The sequence below is a fragment of the Apis cerana genome, linkage group LG15 (assembly GCF_029169275.1).
Source record: "Apis cerana isolate GH-2021 linkage group LG15, AcerK_1.0, whole genome shotgun sequence".
NCBI classification, from domain to species: domain Eukaryota; kingdom Metazoa; phylum Arthropoda; class Insecta; order Hymenoptera; family Apidae; genus Apis; species Apis cerana.
In genome coordinates this window covers 1,034,873-1,050,419 of record NC_083866.1, presented here as the reverse complement: position 1 = coordinate 1,050,419, position 15,547 = coordinate 1,034,873, and the positions used below count along the sequence as shown (strand labels likewise).

The window sequence follows — 15,547 nt, the reverse complement described above, 5'->3', positions numbered from 1 at the left end:
TATCTTTCTTAAATTGTGATTAAAATTGTTCATTATTATTGTATTTTGTATTGTATATTGTAACGATTAAAATCGTTCGTTTTGATTAAACGTAATGATAACAATATCAAGACTAGAAGTACAAATTTTATTATAGCTTTTTATTTATATTATTTTATTGAGAAATAAATACTCTTTTGTATTTCATAAAATATAATTGATTTAAAAATAGTAAAATATTTCCAGAGAAGAAAAATTTGTTTTTTTATTATAAACTTTAATGTATGAAAAATGATTTTAATGCAATTTAAATTTAATATTTGTAAAGCAGCCTGAACTTATAATCAATATAGGAAAATTATTCTATTCAAAGTGAACGAAATAAATATCAATTGTTTTCTCAGAAATTATTATTAAATATCGACATGATTTATTTATTTATTTTTGTTTTATTATTTAAATTAAATGATATATAATCAAAAATAATATACAGTACAGAGTCAAAAATTAATAAAAAAAATTATGAGAGTAAATCTCAAAGGATGGAAGAGATACAGCTCCTTTTTTTAAATAGAATATTATATTAATTTTTTGTTATTTAAATGCATCAAATTTGATAATTAATTTCTTTGAAACATTTTGTTTTATTTCACATAATTAAAAAATTATAATATTTTACATATAATAGAACATAAAAAAGAAAACTTACATTACTAATGATATAAAATTCTTTTTATTATTTATAAAATTTATAAAAAAATCATGTAAATGTCTGCAATAGTTTTAAATAAAAAACTATATTTTATAATATTCCATATTATATTTACAATAAATAGTTTTATTCCATTCTAATTTTATTTTTAATTATTATTCGTATTATAAAATTTTTTTAATAATTTTAATTAATAAATTGAAAATAAATCTGTGGATTAAGAGATTTAATTCTCGCTTAAAATGTAATCATATTATATTTTGTCATAAATTAATTGCCTCTGTTAACTTCGATTACTTCGTACGCGTCAGCTGCTCCTTTGTCAAAGAAGAAGGAAGGAAGCATTTGTCCGTGTTAATAGAGCTTCCATCTAGCGTTTTATCTGCCTTTCTATTCATGATGGATAGCTTCGTCTAAACAATTTCGTTTTCTTCTATTTCACTAGGAACGACTATTTGCTCAGAGGCAGGCCGCAGGAAATCGAAGAGACGATAACGGAAGAAATAGGAGAACGATTTTTCAGAGAAATTCGAACCGCGAAGTAATGGCGTTAAACTATATGGAAAGTTATATTTCAGATGTTCAATGATTAAAATATATTTCATAATTCTCCATGTATTTAACCTCTATTTCGCAGAACTACTCGCAGAATTAAATATTTTAATAAATAAAGAAAATAGTATTGAATATAATAAAGAATAATAGTTTTCTTGTTTTGAATTTTTTCAATCATGATTTATATTTATATTACATTTTGTATTAAAATATTTTATATTAATGATAACAAAAAATATTCCGAATTTTTATTTTTTAATAAATTTAAGTAATATATATATTTTTAAGTTTTTATTATAATTAGTGTTGAAATATTTACTATTTCTTTTTATGAACAAGGAATTATCATTAATGTTAATGAGTTCATTAATGAATGATTTTATTTATGAAATATTCAAAAATATTTAAAATTAAAATTAGTTATTAATTATTAAATATTTATGATTAACTATTGTATTAACTATGTAATACAATAATCTTATAAATTAAATATATGATATTTATTTTGTTTATTTTATTGTAAAATAATAAAGTATAATAGTATATGTAGTAATATTATATTTTAACTTAATTACTCTATATTACATTTAATATAACGTAGTATAATATAATATAATAATATATTACGTTAACTATTATAATTTAATTTTATTAACTATAATTAATAATATTAACTACTAATATGCAGATAAATAATTATTATATTATGTAATATAGATTTTATTATATATAAAATATTGACGTTCTTTCACATAAATATTTAATATTAATAAAATTAAATTAAATTAAAAAAAAAGTAAAATTAAATTAAATTAAAAAAAAATAAAATTAAATTAAATTCGTCTTTATTATATTAAATTCTTATATTTCTATTTAAAATAACTTTAAATTAATCTTTCGAATTTTCGTCACAATGACAACATCGAATAAAAGTTATTATAGAATATAACAATGTAATTCGTCATCATTACATATTCGAACAATAGAACCATAATAATATACGTTGGTCCTTGTAAGTGGAACAATTCGTACCACTTTTCTGATTGCAATTAAAAAGAAATGTTGGAGAAAAAAGATGAATGGTTTAAAGAGGACGATATTTTTAGTATAATATTTTCTTCTCAAGTGTAATGGTGCATGTTCATTTCACCGTTGCATTTCTTCTAAATTAAATAAATTAAATAAATGCAAAAGAAAGTTTTTTTTATAAATTTTTATTTTCATTGAATCAAATTAATTTATTTTAAAATGAAAAGAATTTGAAACAAAAGTTTTGGTTTTTAATAAATTAAATATTTTTTAAAATATTTAATATTTTTATCACTATACTTACATCACAATTTCAAAGAAGATAATAAAAATTTTTTATATAATAAAAGATAAATGAATTATTATTTTAAAAATATTATTAATATTAATTATATATTAAAAAATATTTAAGAAATAATTATTTGATAAAAATAATAATTATAATAATATAAATTATTAAATTAATTAAAATTAAAATTAATGTTTCTTTATTTTATTATTTAATAAAATTATTATTTTTATAAAATTGATAAATTTATAAAATGTATAAAAATTTTTATAGATTATTGTAATATAATTAAAAAGATGATTTCTTATAAAAAATTAAATCGAGAATACATAATAAAATTTTATATATAAATCTTTATTTAAAAAAACAATTATTTGAATATCTTATGTAATGTCTGCTTAAGTAAAAAAATTACTCATAGTAATAAAAAATCAAAGCAATTGGTTAATTGATTAAAATATCTAAATTTTAGAAATTACTCTAAATTTCAATATAATAATCGATAAGAACTCATAAAATAATAAGTTAATTCCAATTATTATCATACTACAATATCATCTAATATTAACAATATCATTTTTATTTATATTTCTGTAAAATAAATTAGAGAATAATATTTATTGATTTCGTATTATAATATTTGATCAGATATTGCAAATTACAAACGTATAAGTTATATAAAGTATATTCGTTTATAAAGTACATTCCACAACTGTTCCATTCAGCTGATGATACGAAGATTACGTATTGTTACGCAAGGCGTGGGAATAGTATAGCAAGCCAAGTTTTAGCAATAGTGGGACTACTACGATTGTTTGATTTACTTGTTCCAGTAAATCGCTGCTATTGTTGAATAACCAGCGAAATATCATTGAAAACTCTGTTTTGTTACTATGTTAACCACATTGATTTGATTTCTCGATGAATGCTGAGATAAATTTTAATACTATTTTTAATATTTTTAATATTATTGAGATATTATAAATTTATTATATTCTTAGAAATATTTAAAATTTTTTGTAATGATATAAAAAATTATATTAAATGTTTAACTTTAATTTCAAAAATGTTATTATCATATAGTAAAATGATTATTTTTATCAAATTTAACTCTATTCAATACGTGTTATTATAATTCAACTAATTTTTATAACTTTCAATAAGCATTATTTCAATTTTATTATGCTGTATACAAATCTAAGGAACTGTTTCTTTTTAAAACACAAAGTTTTTGAAAATTCAATTTAAAAAAAATTTTAATTTTCTAAATTTGAAAGTAAAAATTGAAGTTTTGTGATTTTATAATATTTAATAATTACTTTTAGCATGAAATGATTTTTTAAACTATTTCAAAATAACATAAATAATTATTAGATTACTTAAATATTAAACACTTAAATATATTTAAATAAGATCAAATTTAAAAGGACGAAAAAAATCCATTTTTACTGATATTTTTTAATTTATTTCAAAAATTAAAAATTGAGAAAAAATTTAATCTTATATAATAAGATTTTTTTTATCTATATTGAAATTATAAAAGCATTAAAATATTAATAAAAATTAAAAATATTTAACTTTTGAAAGATGAAAAGAAAAATTTTCGTGTATATAGTGAGTTATTTTTAATTTGCAATAAAATTTTTCTTGTTTGAATTATAAAATAAATTGACGAATCATTTTTCCGTAACAGAAACTTTTTTATTTTTGGATTAAAAAATTGATGTTGGATGGATGTTGAGTTTTGATAAGAAAATTTTCATAATAGAATTTTTTATTTGAGTTATTGAGTTAGACAAAATTTTTCTTGACAATATTATTTATTTTCGAAATGAAAAATATTTAATAATAAATGTTCAATTCAATAAAATAGCAATATATAATTCTACATATTTAGTACAAAAATCCCACGTATTTCTTTTTGAAAGAAATGCATATCATAGTAGCGAGATATTTGCATAAAAGCGATTCCGCTAATCTATGAGCGAGAATTCGAATTGCTGAAAGTCATAGAGCGAATAAGTTTCTTTTGTTTCTTCTCACGGCAATTTGTCATTCCTGACCAATTGATCTTCAGCAGAATGCGTTTTCATAGAAACGGTTGGTTTTGCAGGTCGAGGCCGGCGACGTCATACTCAGGGTGAACGAAGTTGATGTCAACCGATTTAGTACTAAAGAAGGTAAGAACCGACCTGCTTCAGCCTCTCTCTCGCGATATAATGCATATTCGACGGAGTGCACTTTCCTCTTTTTCCCTCTCTCTTTTTTTTTTATAATCTCTCCACTTTTGTTCTTGTTAAAATGTATCGCATTTTTACATTATATCGAACGAAAGTATAAAGTTTTTGTGTGTTTGATAATTCGATTGATGATCAATTAAGATTATTTTTGCATTTAAAAAATGTATGTTCTGAATTTTTAGAAAGTATTTCGAATTTTTTGATAGCTTTTTTTAATTTTATTTTTTAAATTTTAATTTCCCTTTCTATATTCGAACGATAAAAAATATTTTCCTATAAATTGTTTATTTATTCCTATATTTGCTATGAATTAAAATTAATTTTTCTATGAATTATAATTAATTTTATAAAATATATATAAAATATATATAATATATATAAAATGAAATTAACGTATATTTAATTAATGAAAGATATTTTTGTATAATTTAGTAAAAAATTATTAATATTAATATTTATATTATTTTATAATTGATATATTTTACAATTATTTTTTAGAGTTTTATATTTATTTATTTAATATTCAAGATATTTTTTTTTAAAACATAAAATTATAAATTGATCAATTTCAATTATATCAAATAAATATTAAAATATCAAATAAATATCAAATATGAAGTTAAATTTAAATTAAATTTCAAATACAAATAAAAATTTAATAAAGAATAATTTAAATATAAATTCAAATTCAAAATAAAATCAATATAATTTATGTTATTAAAAATATAATAAAAATTCATTAAAGAACTATATACTCAAACTTTTTGACAATATATTTCTTTCTTTAATTTTTGTTCATAAATTCACAATAATTGAAATATAAATTTAATTTAAATTACATCAAATATATATTTATATTTAAATCAAACATAAATGAGAATTGAATTTAACTTTAAATAAACATAAACTCAAATACTAATACTATATACTAAAAATTATTAATAACAAATATTTTTTCATTATTGTCCATAAATTCACAATATTTAAATTCAATTGAAATACGAATTCAAATTAAACTTCAAATAAAAACTAAAATTTCAAATTTAAATAAATTTATTATAAATTATATTTATAAATTCAAACAAATTTAAATAAATGCTAATTTATATGATGTAAAAACTTCATTACAAACAATTATATATTCAAAATCTTTATTAAATTAAAATATAATACAATTAGAATTTTTATCAAAATAAAATTTCTCAGTATAGGAAAACGAAATCTTTAAAGGTCAATGAGATTAACTTTCTCGTAATTGCTATATCCGGGATCGAGCAAAGAATTATGATCAAAAAAGAGAAGAAAAATGATCGATCGAATGAAAGTCAGCTCATGGTTTATCTCTTGATTATTCTTGTTTTGAAGGTCAATGCAACCCGTATTCGAGTGAAAAATTCCCAAGAGTTCGGTTTTGCTGATCGTAAAGCAATCGGAAAATGCTGCATAGCAAAAGGCAAAGATTTACGATTCGCGTTTCGCGACGCGTTTCATGTTAAGATGGCAAATAATTCGCGAGGATTGATTGGTTTATCAAGATTTATTGATAGATTATCCGATTGAAATTCCATACACGCAAAAATTCCTCCCCAAAGAGACGAAATTTATACAGTGATTTTCGACAAAAGTCGATCTTTAGAATATATATTAAGAAAAAGATCAAATGTTTGTAAAGAATAAGAATGATAAATAATTTTAGGTATTTTTATGATTGAAATTTTTATGATTGAAATTATGAAGTTTAAATATATATATATATATTTATAAGTAATAAATGATATATCTTGATAATGTAACTAAAATAATACATAATATAAATATTTATCTTATTTCTAATATTGAAAAATTTTATTTTAAATTAAACAATTATTACATTATAGATTATTACATTTTTTTTAAATTTAAAAATATTTATATAAATCATATATAATGAAATTATATAAAATTTCTTTATTTTATGACTATTTTATGACTTTACTTTATGAATTATTATTAATATATTTCTTATAAAAAATATATTCTTAAAAATAAATTTAATTATATAATGTTTTAATATAATGTTAAATTATATAATAAAGATATTTCTTTTTAAATTTTAATTTATATTTGATTAATCGAAGATGTTGATTGGCTTTACTTATATAAAATATGAACTTCTATTAAAATCTAGTAATATCTAATATATAATATAATTAATTAATTCTAGTAATATCTAATATATAATATAATTAATTAAGATTTCTCTAATTAATTTAATTTAAAAATATATTTAAAAAATAAATGTATACTAACTTAAAAGTAAAATTTGTACAAAAAAAATCAAAATTAAAATTTATTTTTTTTATAGCATATCTATAGCATATCTTCTTTTTTTATATTGCAAAACTAGTATCTTCAGATAATTATTAATTCAAATGGAATAGATATATTAATTTATTCAATCAACAAAATAATTAAAACTTTTATTATAAAAAATTTATAAAATCTAAAAATTACATAAAATAAATACATAAAATAACATACGTAATAAAATATTTAAATTAATTCATTATAAACACAATTTTATAAAACTATTTCAAATTTAAAAGAATAAGAATAAAAATATTCCTTCATTCAAAGAAAATATTTTCTAAGGTTTATGAATATCAATTTAAATTTAGCATCGTCAATGAATATCATATAAATATATATAATCACATATCTCATATAAATAATATTATTAATGTATGCAAATATTTTAAGATTCCTTGAAGAATTTCATCTGAATTCTTTGACCAGAATCATCTCGATCTTCGTTTCATTCTGGTCGCGTTTTGTCCGATTGGTATGGATCCGAATTTTTTTCTTTAATTCATCGTGATTTTTGAAGAAAATTTGTGGAACATCTAAAAGTAAGATGGCCATTGAAATTGAACTAGATAACACCAAGGAAAATCGTATATGTAAGCGAATAGTTTATTCCTTTGAGATTCGAATCAAACGTGAGGTTAAATTCACTGCGTGTAGCTTAACCTTTTGATTTGTCAAGTGTGTTCCATTCGTCATGCAAAAAATATTTATTCGTAGAACTTCTCGATATTCGAATAATAAATATCGATTAGACGTAGAGATTATAAGAATTGGAGTTGGATTAAATTTTATATTTCATTAATATATCGTTGTCCTTGAATTATATATGGTTGTTTTTCTATACAAGATTATGACTGTTTTATAAAAAAATTATTTGTAGAAAATGATTGATTTATGATTGCTTTACAAAAGATAATTTACAGAAAATGACAATTTTATAACTGTTTTATAAAAAAATGATTTATAGAAAATGATATAAGAATTTTATATTTTTGTTATTGATTTATTGTTCTCATATATATTTTATATTTTTTCTTTTTTCCTGAATTTTGTCTTATATATTTTTATTTATTGATTTATTTTATGCTTTTAAATACTATTCTTTTTTCTATATAATTTTTGTTTAAATAATTGTTATAATTTTATATATGTATTTGTTATTTTTTATTTTATTTTACTCCTTTTATCTATATATAAATCATATTGTTTAAAAATACATTTTATTATATATTTTATATATTATATATTTTATATATTTTATATATTTATTTTATATATTTAAATCATGTTATTAAAATATATTTAAAAAATTATATATTTATAAAAATTAAGAAAGAAAGAAAAGTATAAGTGATACTATTCAACTTGAAAAATTGTATGTATTTTTGAAAAATATGAAAAATTTTTCTACTATTAAAATATATTTTTATGAATTTTTAAATCATAAAATGAAAAAGAAAAATAATTAATAATTATATTTATTTTAATTTTTCATTTTTATTTTTTTAATATATTATTTGATTAAATATAAATCAGTTTTATATTGACAAAATTATAGAATTTTCCTAAATAATTATAATATAAATAAAATTTTTTATATAGATTAAAATAGAAAAATTTGTTTTTTATTGTTATAAAAAAGAAGAAAAATAAAGAAATGGAATTTTTTATTGATCATTTACAATATTTTTTTATAAAAAAAAGAAAAATTTTAACAAAAAAATTTAATCTATTTTTAATTTAATCTATTATTAATTCAAGAAAAATTTTCTAAATATTAATAAACGATTTTTATTAAAATTTACACATAATTTTCAAAAGAAATATTTAATTTTTTAATATTTTTTTATCGGTAATTGTTAGAAAAAGAATAAAAATTCAAAGTTAAAAATATTACTAAATCATTTTGAATAAACATAACAAACAAAAAAAAAGAATATTTACATGTACAGAATTCTTTGTTTTCTAGATGATCTTGCAACAAAAAGAAAACAAATCCAATTTTTATGTATAATATACTTAAAAAATTTTAAGTATATTATCTAATATAAACTATGATTTTGAATTTTTTTACATATTATTTCATGATATAAGAATACAGAAGTAATTTTAATCTGTTCATTTTCTAAATCTGAAGAAAAAACGACATTTTTGATCAATCAAACAATAGCAAATAAATTCATATATTTAAATTTCAGTAAGAAATTAACATTACTAATGTAGTAACATTAATAATTTACAAAATTTATACTAATAAATGAATAATAAATGAAATATATCATATTTAATCTATAATATTTCACAATGGATAGTAAAGCCCTTTCATACGTTTTGATTTTAATTTTCGAAAACAATAATTACATACAAGCTAAAATATATTTTTTCATTATATATAATATAAATAATATATTTTTATTTAATTTTAATAAGAGAAATTTTTTAATTTCAAAGTTTTTTTTAAAAATGACAAAAAGTACATTACTTTTTTAATTTTTCTTGATTAATTTCTATTTCTAGATAGGTATCGCTCAAATATTATCATATTAACCATATTTTCATTAATAAAAATAAAAATTTATTGGCTTAATAACTACATTTTTTTAATTATTGAAATATTTTTTCTTTTCAATTTTCTTTTTTTTTTTACATTAAATCAAAATAATAATTTTAAAATAATTTCAAAGTAAGTTTTTTGTAATTATCTTAGTTTCATTAAAAATGAATTCGTTCTTCTTGCTACGAAGTTCTCAATTTTTTATCATCAAGGTATCGAGAATTTCATACATCCGAATAAAACATCGACGAACCAGCCCATTAGTGGGAATTTTACGATGACATGATGTTGAATTCGCATAACATACGCGAAATAGGACACTTGATTGACTACATTATAGAATTACAGGTAATCTACGAGTTCGGTACATCAAACGAAATAGCTTTTGATTAATTTTATCGACAATATAGTTACTTTTTGGCCTTTTTGACCTATTCTTCATTTTGGGATGTCGTTACAACGTGATGAAACAAAATTTAAAAAAAAATATATTTATTGTGTTTTTTTTCCTGTATTTTAAAATGATTAATGATTGAATTTAAGAATGATATGAAATATTATATAAATTCTCAATTCAGTTATTTTAAATTTATTATTGTGAATGTAATTGAAACAAAATTTTAATTTTACAATTTTCATTTTATCTTGTTAGTTATTAATTTTTTTTCTTTTTTTATTCAACTTTATTTTTTTATCAATTATATTGTTTATTTATCATAGTTTATATTTTTTATTTATTATAATTTTTTATTGCTATATATTATTATTCAAAATATATTATCAATGTTATAAAATCTAATTTTCTATATTAAATGAAAAAGAAAATTTAATAAAAATGAATGAATTATCTATTTATGTAAAAAAATTATCTGTCCAATAAATCAATCAACGTACAATGTGTAACAATGTTTCAATATCAAATCAAACGATGTTTAATAATAAGGTGATTGTATAACAAAATCATTCACGTTTATTATATATTTTTAATACAGACATCTTATATATAATTATCTAATCAATTATATTCAATGATTTTGTTCCAAGATTTTTTGCCACTTGATCTAACCTTGATAGATCAATAAAGTAATAAGATAATGAAAATGAAAAAACTATTCAAAATTTTAATTATTTTTAATGGATATTATCTTTTGTAAAGATTTTGTAAAAATTATCTTTATTATGTATATAAAGATAAATTATAATAAATAAATGATTATAAATTAATAATAAATAATACAGTAGTATCTTCTTCTTGATCGAAATTTTATTTTAAAAAATTGGAAATCGTTGTTTCTATCACTTCTTAAGAATGCTTTCATGAAGAATTATCAAACATTCTTATATAAAAAAAAAATATTTAAAAATATTTAAAAATAATGTAAATAATATTATCTCATTTTACTTTTATTTTTATCTAATATTGAAATAGAATTCTTGATATAAATCTTGTTTTGCAAATTTCAAGTTTAACATATAATTAAGCAAAGTTTATTTTAATAAATCGTAATAATGACAATAAATGAAAGTTATGAAATCAAGTATAATAATCCATATACGTATGATAATTTTATTGATTAAAAATAATAATTATTTTCACAATAATTGCATTGAGCAAATAATATTTCTTTCATATCTTGATCAATGAGACAGCTTAGATATTCATGACTTGGCACAACATCTTAAAAAAGAATGCAACTAGTGTTTCGAAAATAATACTGTGTCTTTCAATTGCGTAGTTAACATTAAGCTAAACATACCTACTTAATTGATACATTCTGGCATCTATTATTAATTATAATATTGTCGTATTAATATCATAATCATAATTTTTCTAATTATTATCTATTATAAATTTGTTATGATTTATTGTATGTTATTTGTTATATTTTATGTAATAATTAAGTAATTTTGAATAAGCCTTTTTTCATTTTTTTTTCTTTTGTATTTTCTTTTCTTTTTACTTTCAGATCAGTTTTGAACATTTTTAATTTGTATTTTTATAATGTACTTTTATGACATACAGTTAAAGAACATAAATTCATACATCTAGTTTTTTCATAATTTTATATAAACATATAAATGCAAATAAGGCTAAAAGTAAGATTAAAATTATATTGTTTATAAATATATAAATTAAAAATTAGTAATATCACTTGATAAAGGATACAGAAAAAGCAATAAAATTTTTATATATTTGTAACTTATTAGCAAGAAATATTGATATCAATATTTATAAAATTAAGATATTAATTTATTTTATTTTAACATTTAACAATATAAGATCTTATAAAATTGATAATTTATTATAAATAATTTTTTTTAAATATTATTTATTCATAGAAAATTGTAAAAATAAATTATTTGCTAAGAGAAGATATTTCTATATATATATATTGAAAATTTATTTAAAAACATATTTTTATAAAAATACTTATCATTTATTATAAAATAATCTTATATATAATTATAAAATATTTTAAAATACATTATCCAGATGATATTGATAAAAAAATGATAAAATATTGTCTAGAAAATATTAGATATCATGTTCATACAAACATATCATAAAGACGCACATTCAAATCACATATTAATTCTCATAGATAATTGTAATAAATCATACATGTATGATATACAAAGATTAATTTGAACAAAATTGTATAAAAAAAATTTTAAAATTTAATAAAAATTTTTTCAGATTAAAAAAAAGAATTTTGCAAATTCTTATGATTTTTTTTAAATAAAATTAATCATGTTTAGTATAATATTTAGTACAATAATTTTAAATTTAAACTTTCATAAGATTTTATTCATGACTAAAACAGTCCTTTAAGAATTTGAAAACTAAAAAAATATTCCTAATTATGATTACTAAAAAAAATTATTTGTAAATATTTGAATATTATTTATTAAATCATGTTAAAAATAGAAAAGATCAGGAATCAAGTTCTCAAATTATATACTACTATATTATTAAAATCAATATCAAAATTTAAGATTATTAAATTTTAAATGAAAAATTATCTTTCAGTTATAATCTCAAAAAATTATATATCTTCATTTTATAGAATAAAATTTATTAATAAATAATAATAATATTATAATTTTCATTTTAAAGAGTTTTTATATTTTTATTTTCCTATTCTTGATATATTTTTCTCAAAATTATGTAATACAATTATGTGATGTTTAGTTTTGGCGAAAACTTAATTACATGACTTATCTCTAATATAGTAATGGAAATAAAGTTAATGATGTTATATATTTTTTTCCTAAGGAAATTCAAACATATAGAAGAATTGAGTTTTAATAAAACTTTTAATAAAAGAGTATTGTTATTATTTTAATTGAATAATTGTTAAATCTTGTCTTTCTTTTAAAATAAAAATAAGAAAAAAGGATAAAAAATAAGAATATATTATAAATGTAGAGATTCTAATGGTGAAAATATTATAAATGTTGAGAAATATTGATAATTTATAATAAGAAAAAAAAAATATTGCATTAAATATATGATCGAAAAATGCTCTATAATAATCGAAATAAACTTTAACATATTTTTAAATTATTGTGATAAATAAACTATTGAGCAATTGAAATTTGGAAATATTCAAAGAAAAAAAAAGCTATGAAAATGAAAAATATGATATTTCAAAAATAGGTAAATTAAGAATTTTCATTTTAGAGAATAAAATTTTTTTTTTGTTTGGAACAATTTTTATTTTATAGTTTTCTTCTAGAATCGATTTTCTAAAAATCTTTTATGAATATAACAGTAACATTTTATTTATAAAAAAAATTCATATTGTTTTATTATTAATTAAATAGCATTTCTTATAAATCGGCACACTTAAATTCACATGATTAGATTTACATAAGAAGAACAATAAAAGATTGGTCAAGGTGTAGGAAACAACGAAATAAAATTCCGGCAATGCTTGTTTCGCAATGGTTAGTACAAGGAAGAACGTTTACATAGCCGAGCGTAAAGCGGCCGAGGCAGGGCAATATCGGGCACCAGCCTCGTATTTTCTCCTAGTTCCCGTTTAATTTGACAAGCTGACATCACGTACAGAGGCACGAGGCGATATTTCAGTCCTGTGAACCGTGAACTGTTCAGCGTCTCCTCGATTCGCCGCGTTTGCGTTTCGAGGATATAATTGGTAAACTTGGCCAAACTGTTGCCCGGAAACGGAGGACGCTTCGGATATCTATTCCTTTGAGACATGCGCTACATGGAGATGGGAGAGTGAAAGTTTGACGAAAGTCTTGGGAATGAGAAAATTTGTTCTTTCAAACTTCGAGACTTTTTTCAAAATGTTGGCTGTTTTTTAAGAACGACAATTTTTTATGGGTTTTATAGAAGATGTTTTTTGGTAGAAGATAAGCTTGATATTTATTAATATGCTCTTTATTCTCTAAATTTATAATAGCAACTTTTACTTATTTTTGTTTTGAAGAATTTTGTGGAAAAAATAATTTAAATTTTTATTATTTTTTTCATATTTAATTTTGCGTATATAATTTTATTAATTATTATTATTATTATATTTATTAATTATAATTATTATTATATTTATTAATTAATTATTAATTATTATTAATTATATATTTTGCGCTTCAAATTTATTCTTTTGCAAATCAAATTTTTCTATAAATTTGTTTTATTAAATTATTAGAGTAAAAATAAAATCCAATTTAAATTTATTATTTCAAAATTTAAAATTTTATATATATATATATATATACACATATATATATCTAGCAATGAACAAAAAGTACTTATTTAAATAAACATAACTTTATTTATAATTTATAATATATATATTATAATTTTATTTATATTTATTTATATATATGTTATATTATTTATATATATAACATATGTTATGTTTATATAAGCTATGTTTATTTAAATAAGTATTTTATGTTCATTGCTATTATATAATATAATATATAATATGACAATTTGAAGAAATTACAATAGAATGATTAATAATATTTATTAATTAATTTGTGATACATTTCTCTTGCTAATTTTTTATACTAAATATATTTTTTTATGTGATAAATATTCATCTTATAAATATTCATCACATATTAAATGATTCTATTTAAAAAAAATATAAGTCTTTTATATAACCGCATTTATTTAGAGAAAATTACATTAAATTATATTCCTATTGTAACATTAAATTTTAATCTAAATTATTTTTATATATAGTTAAAATATGAGTAATTCACTTATATCAGATTATTCTATAAGTAATATTAATTTAAAAATCCATTTCAGTTGCAAAGAATTATTTATAATAATATCATTAATAAATTATTAATATAAAATTTTGTAAAATCAAATTAGTACAATTGCAATTTATAGTAAAAAATAAAACAAATAACTTTAATAAACGGATAATCGATAAATTGGAAAGTTTACCATTGATACTTGATTGCAATGAGGAAAAGAATAAACAATTTAATTAATATGAAATATATTGCATCTATTTTTTGTTAATAATTAATTACCGTTTAAATATTTTGTTCAATATAAAATATTTTATAGTTATAGTAATTTAAATTTTTAAAAAGAAAAAAATTTTTTTAACTAAAAAGATAGAAAAGATAAAAAAAGATTAAAAATGTGCTTAAAAATGAAAAATATTATAAATTAAAAGCACAAATATTATTATTTTTTTATTAAAATCAATTTTCTAAAACATTTATTTTTAAATATTTATAATTAATATAATATTATTAAATATATAAAAATATTATTTATGGTATTATTTATAGAATGATCTAATAAATTAAAATCGAACATTGTATACTTATTAATCGAATAT

At 18.2% G+C, this 15,547-nt stretch overlaps 1 protein-coding gene across 9 annotated transcripts in view; it reads left to right on the top strand.

Annotated features, from left to right (window-relative positions):
* The window catches only part of LOC108003729 (PH and SEC7 domain-containing protein), a 137,908-nt gene that overhangs the window by 79,499 nt on the left and 42,862 nt on the right, over nt 1–15,547 (top strand). For all 9 annotated transcript variants that reach the window (XR_009832778.1, XR_009832777.1, XM_062085323.1 and 6 more), the window contains exon 2: nt 4,678–4,744. Coding sequence is in view for 7 of the 9 variants with exons in the window: in XM_062085323.1 (XP_061941307.1) it covers nt 4,678–4,744 (67 nt within the window). In the remaining 2 variants the exon portion in view is untranslated. The remainder of the gene's footprint in view (nt 1–4,677; nt 4,745–15,547) is intronic.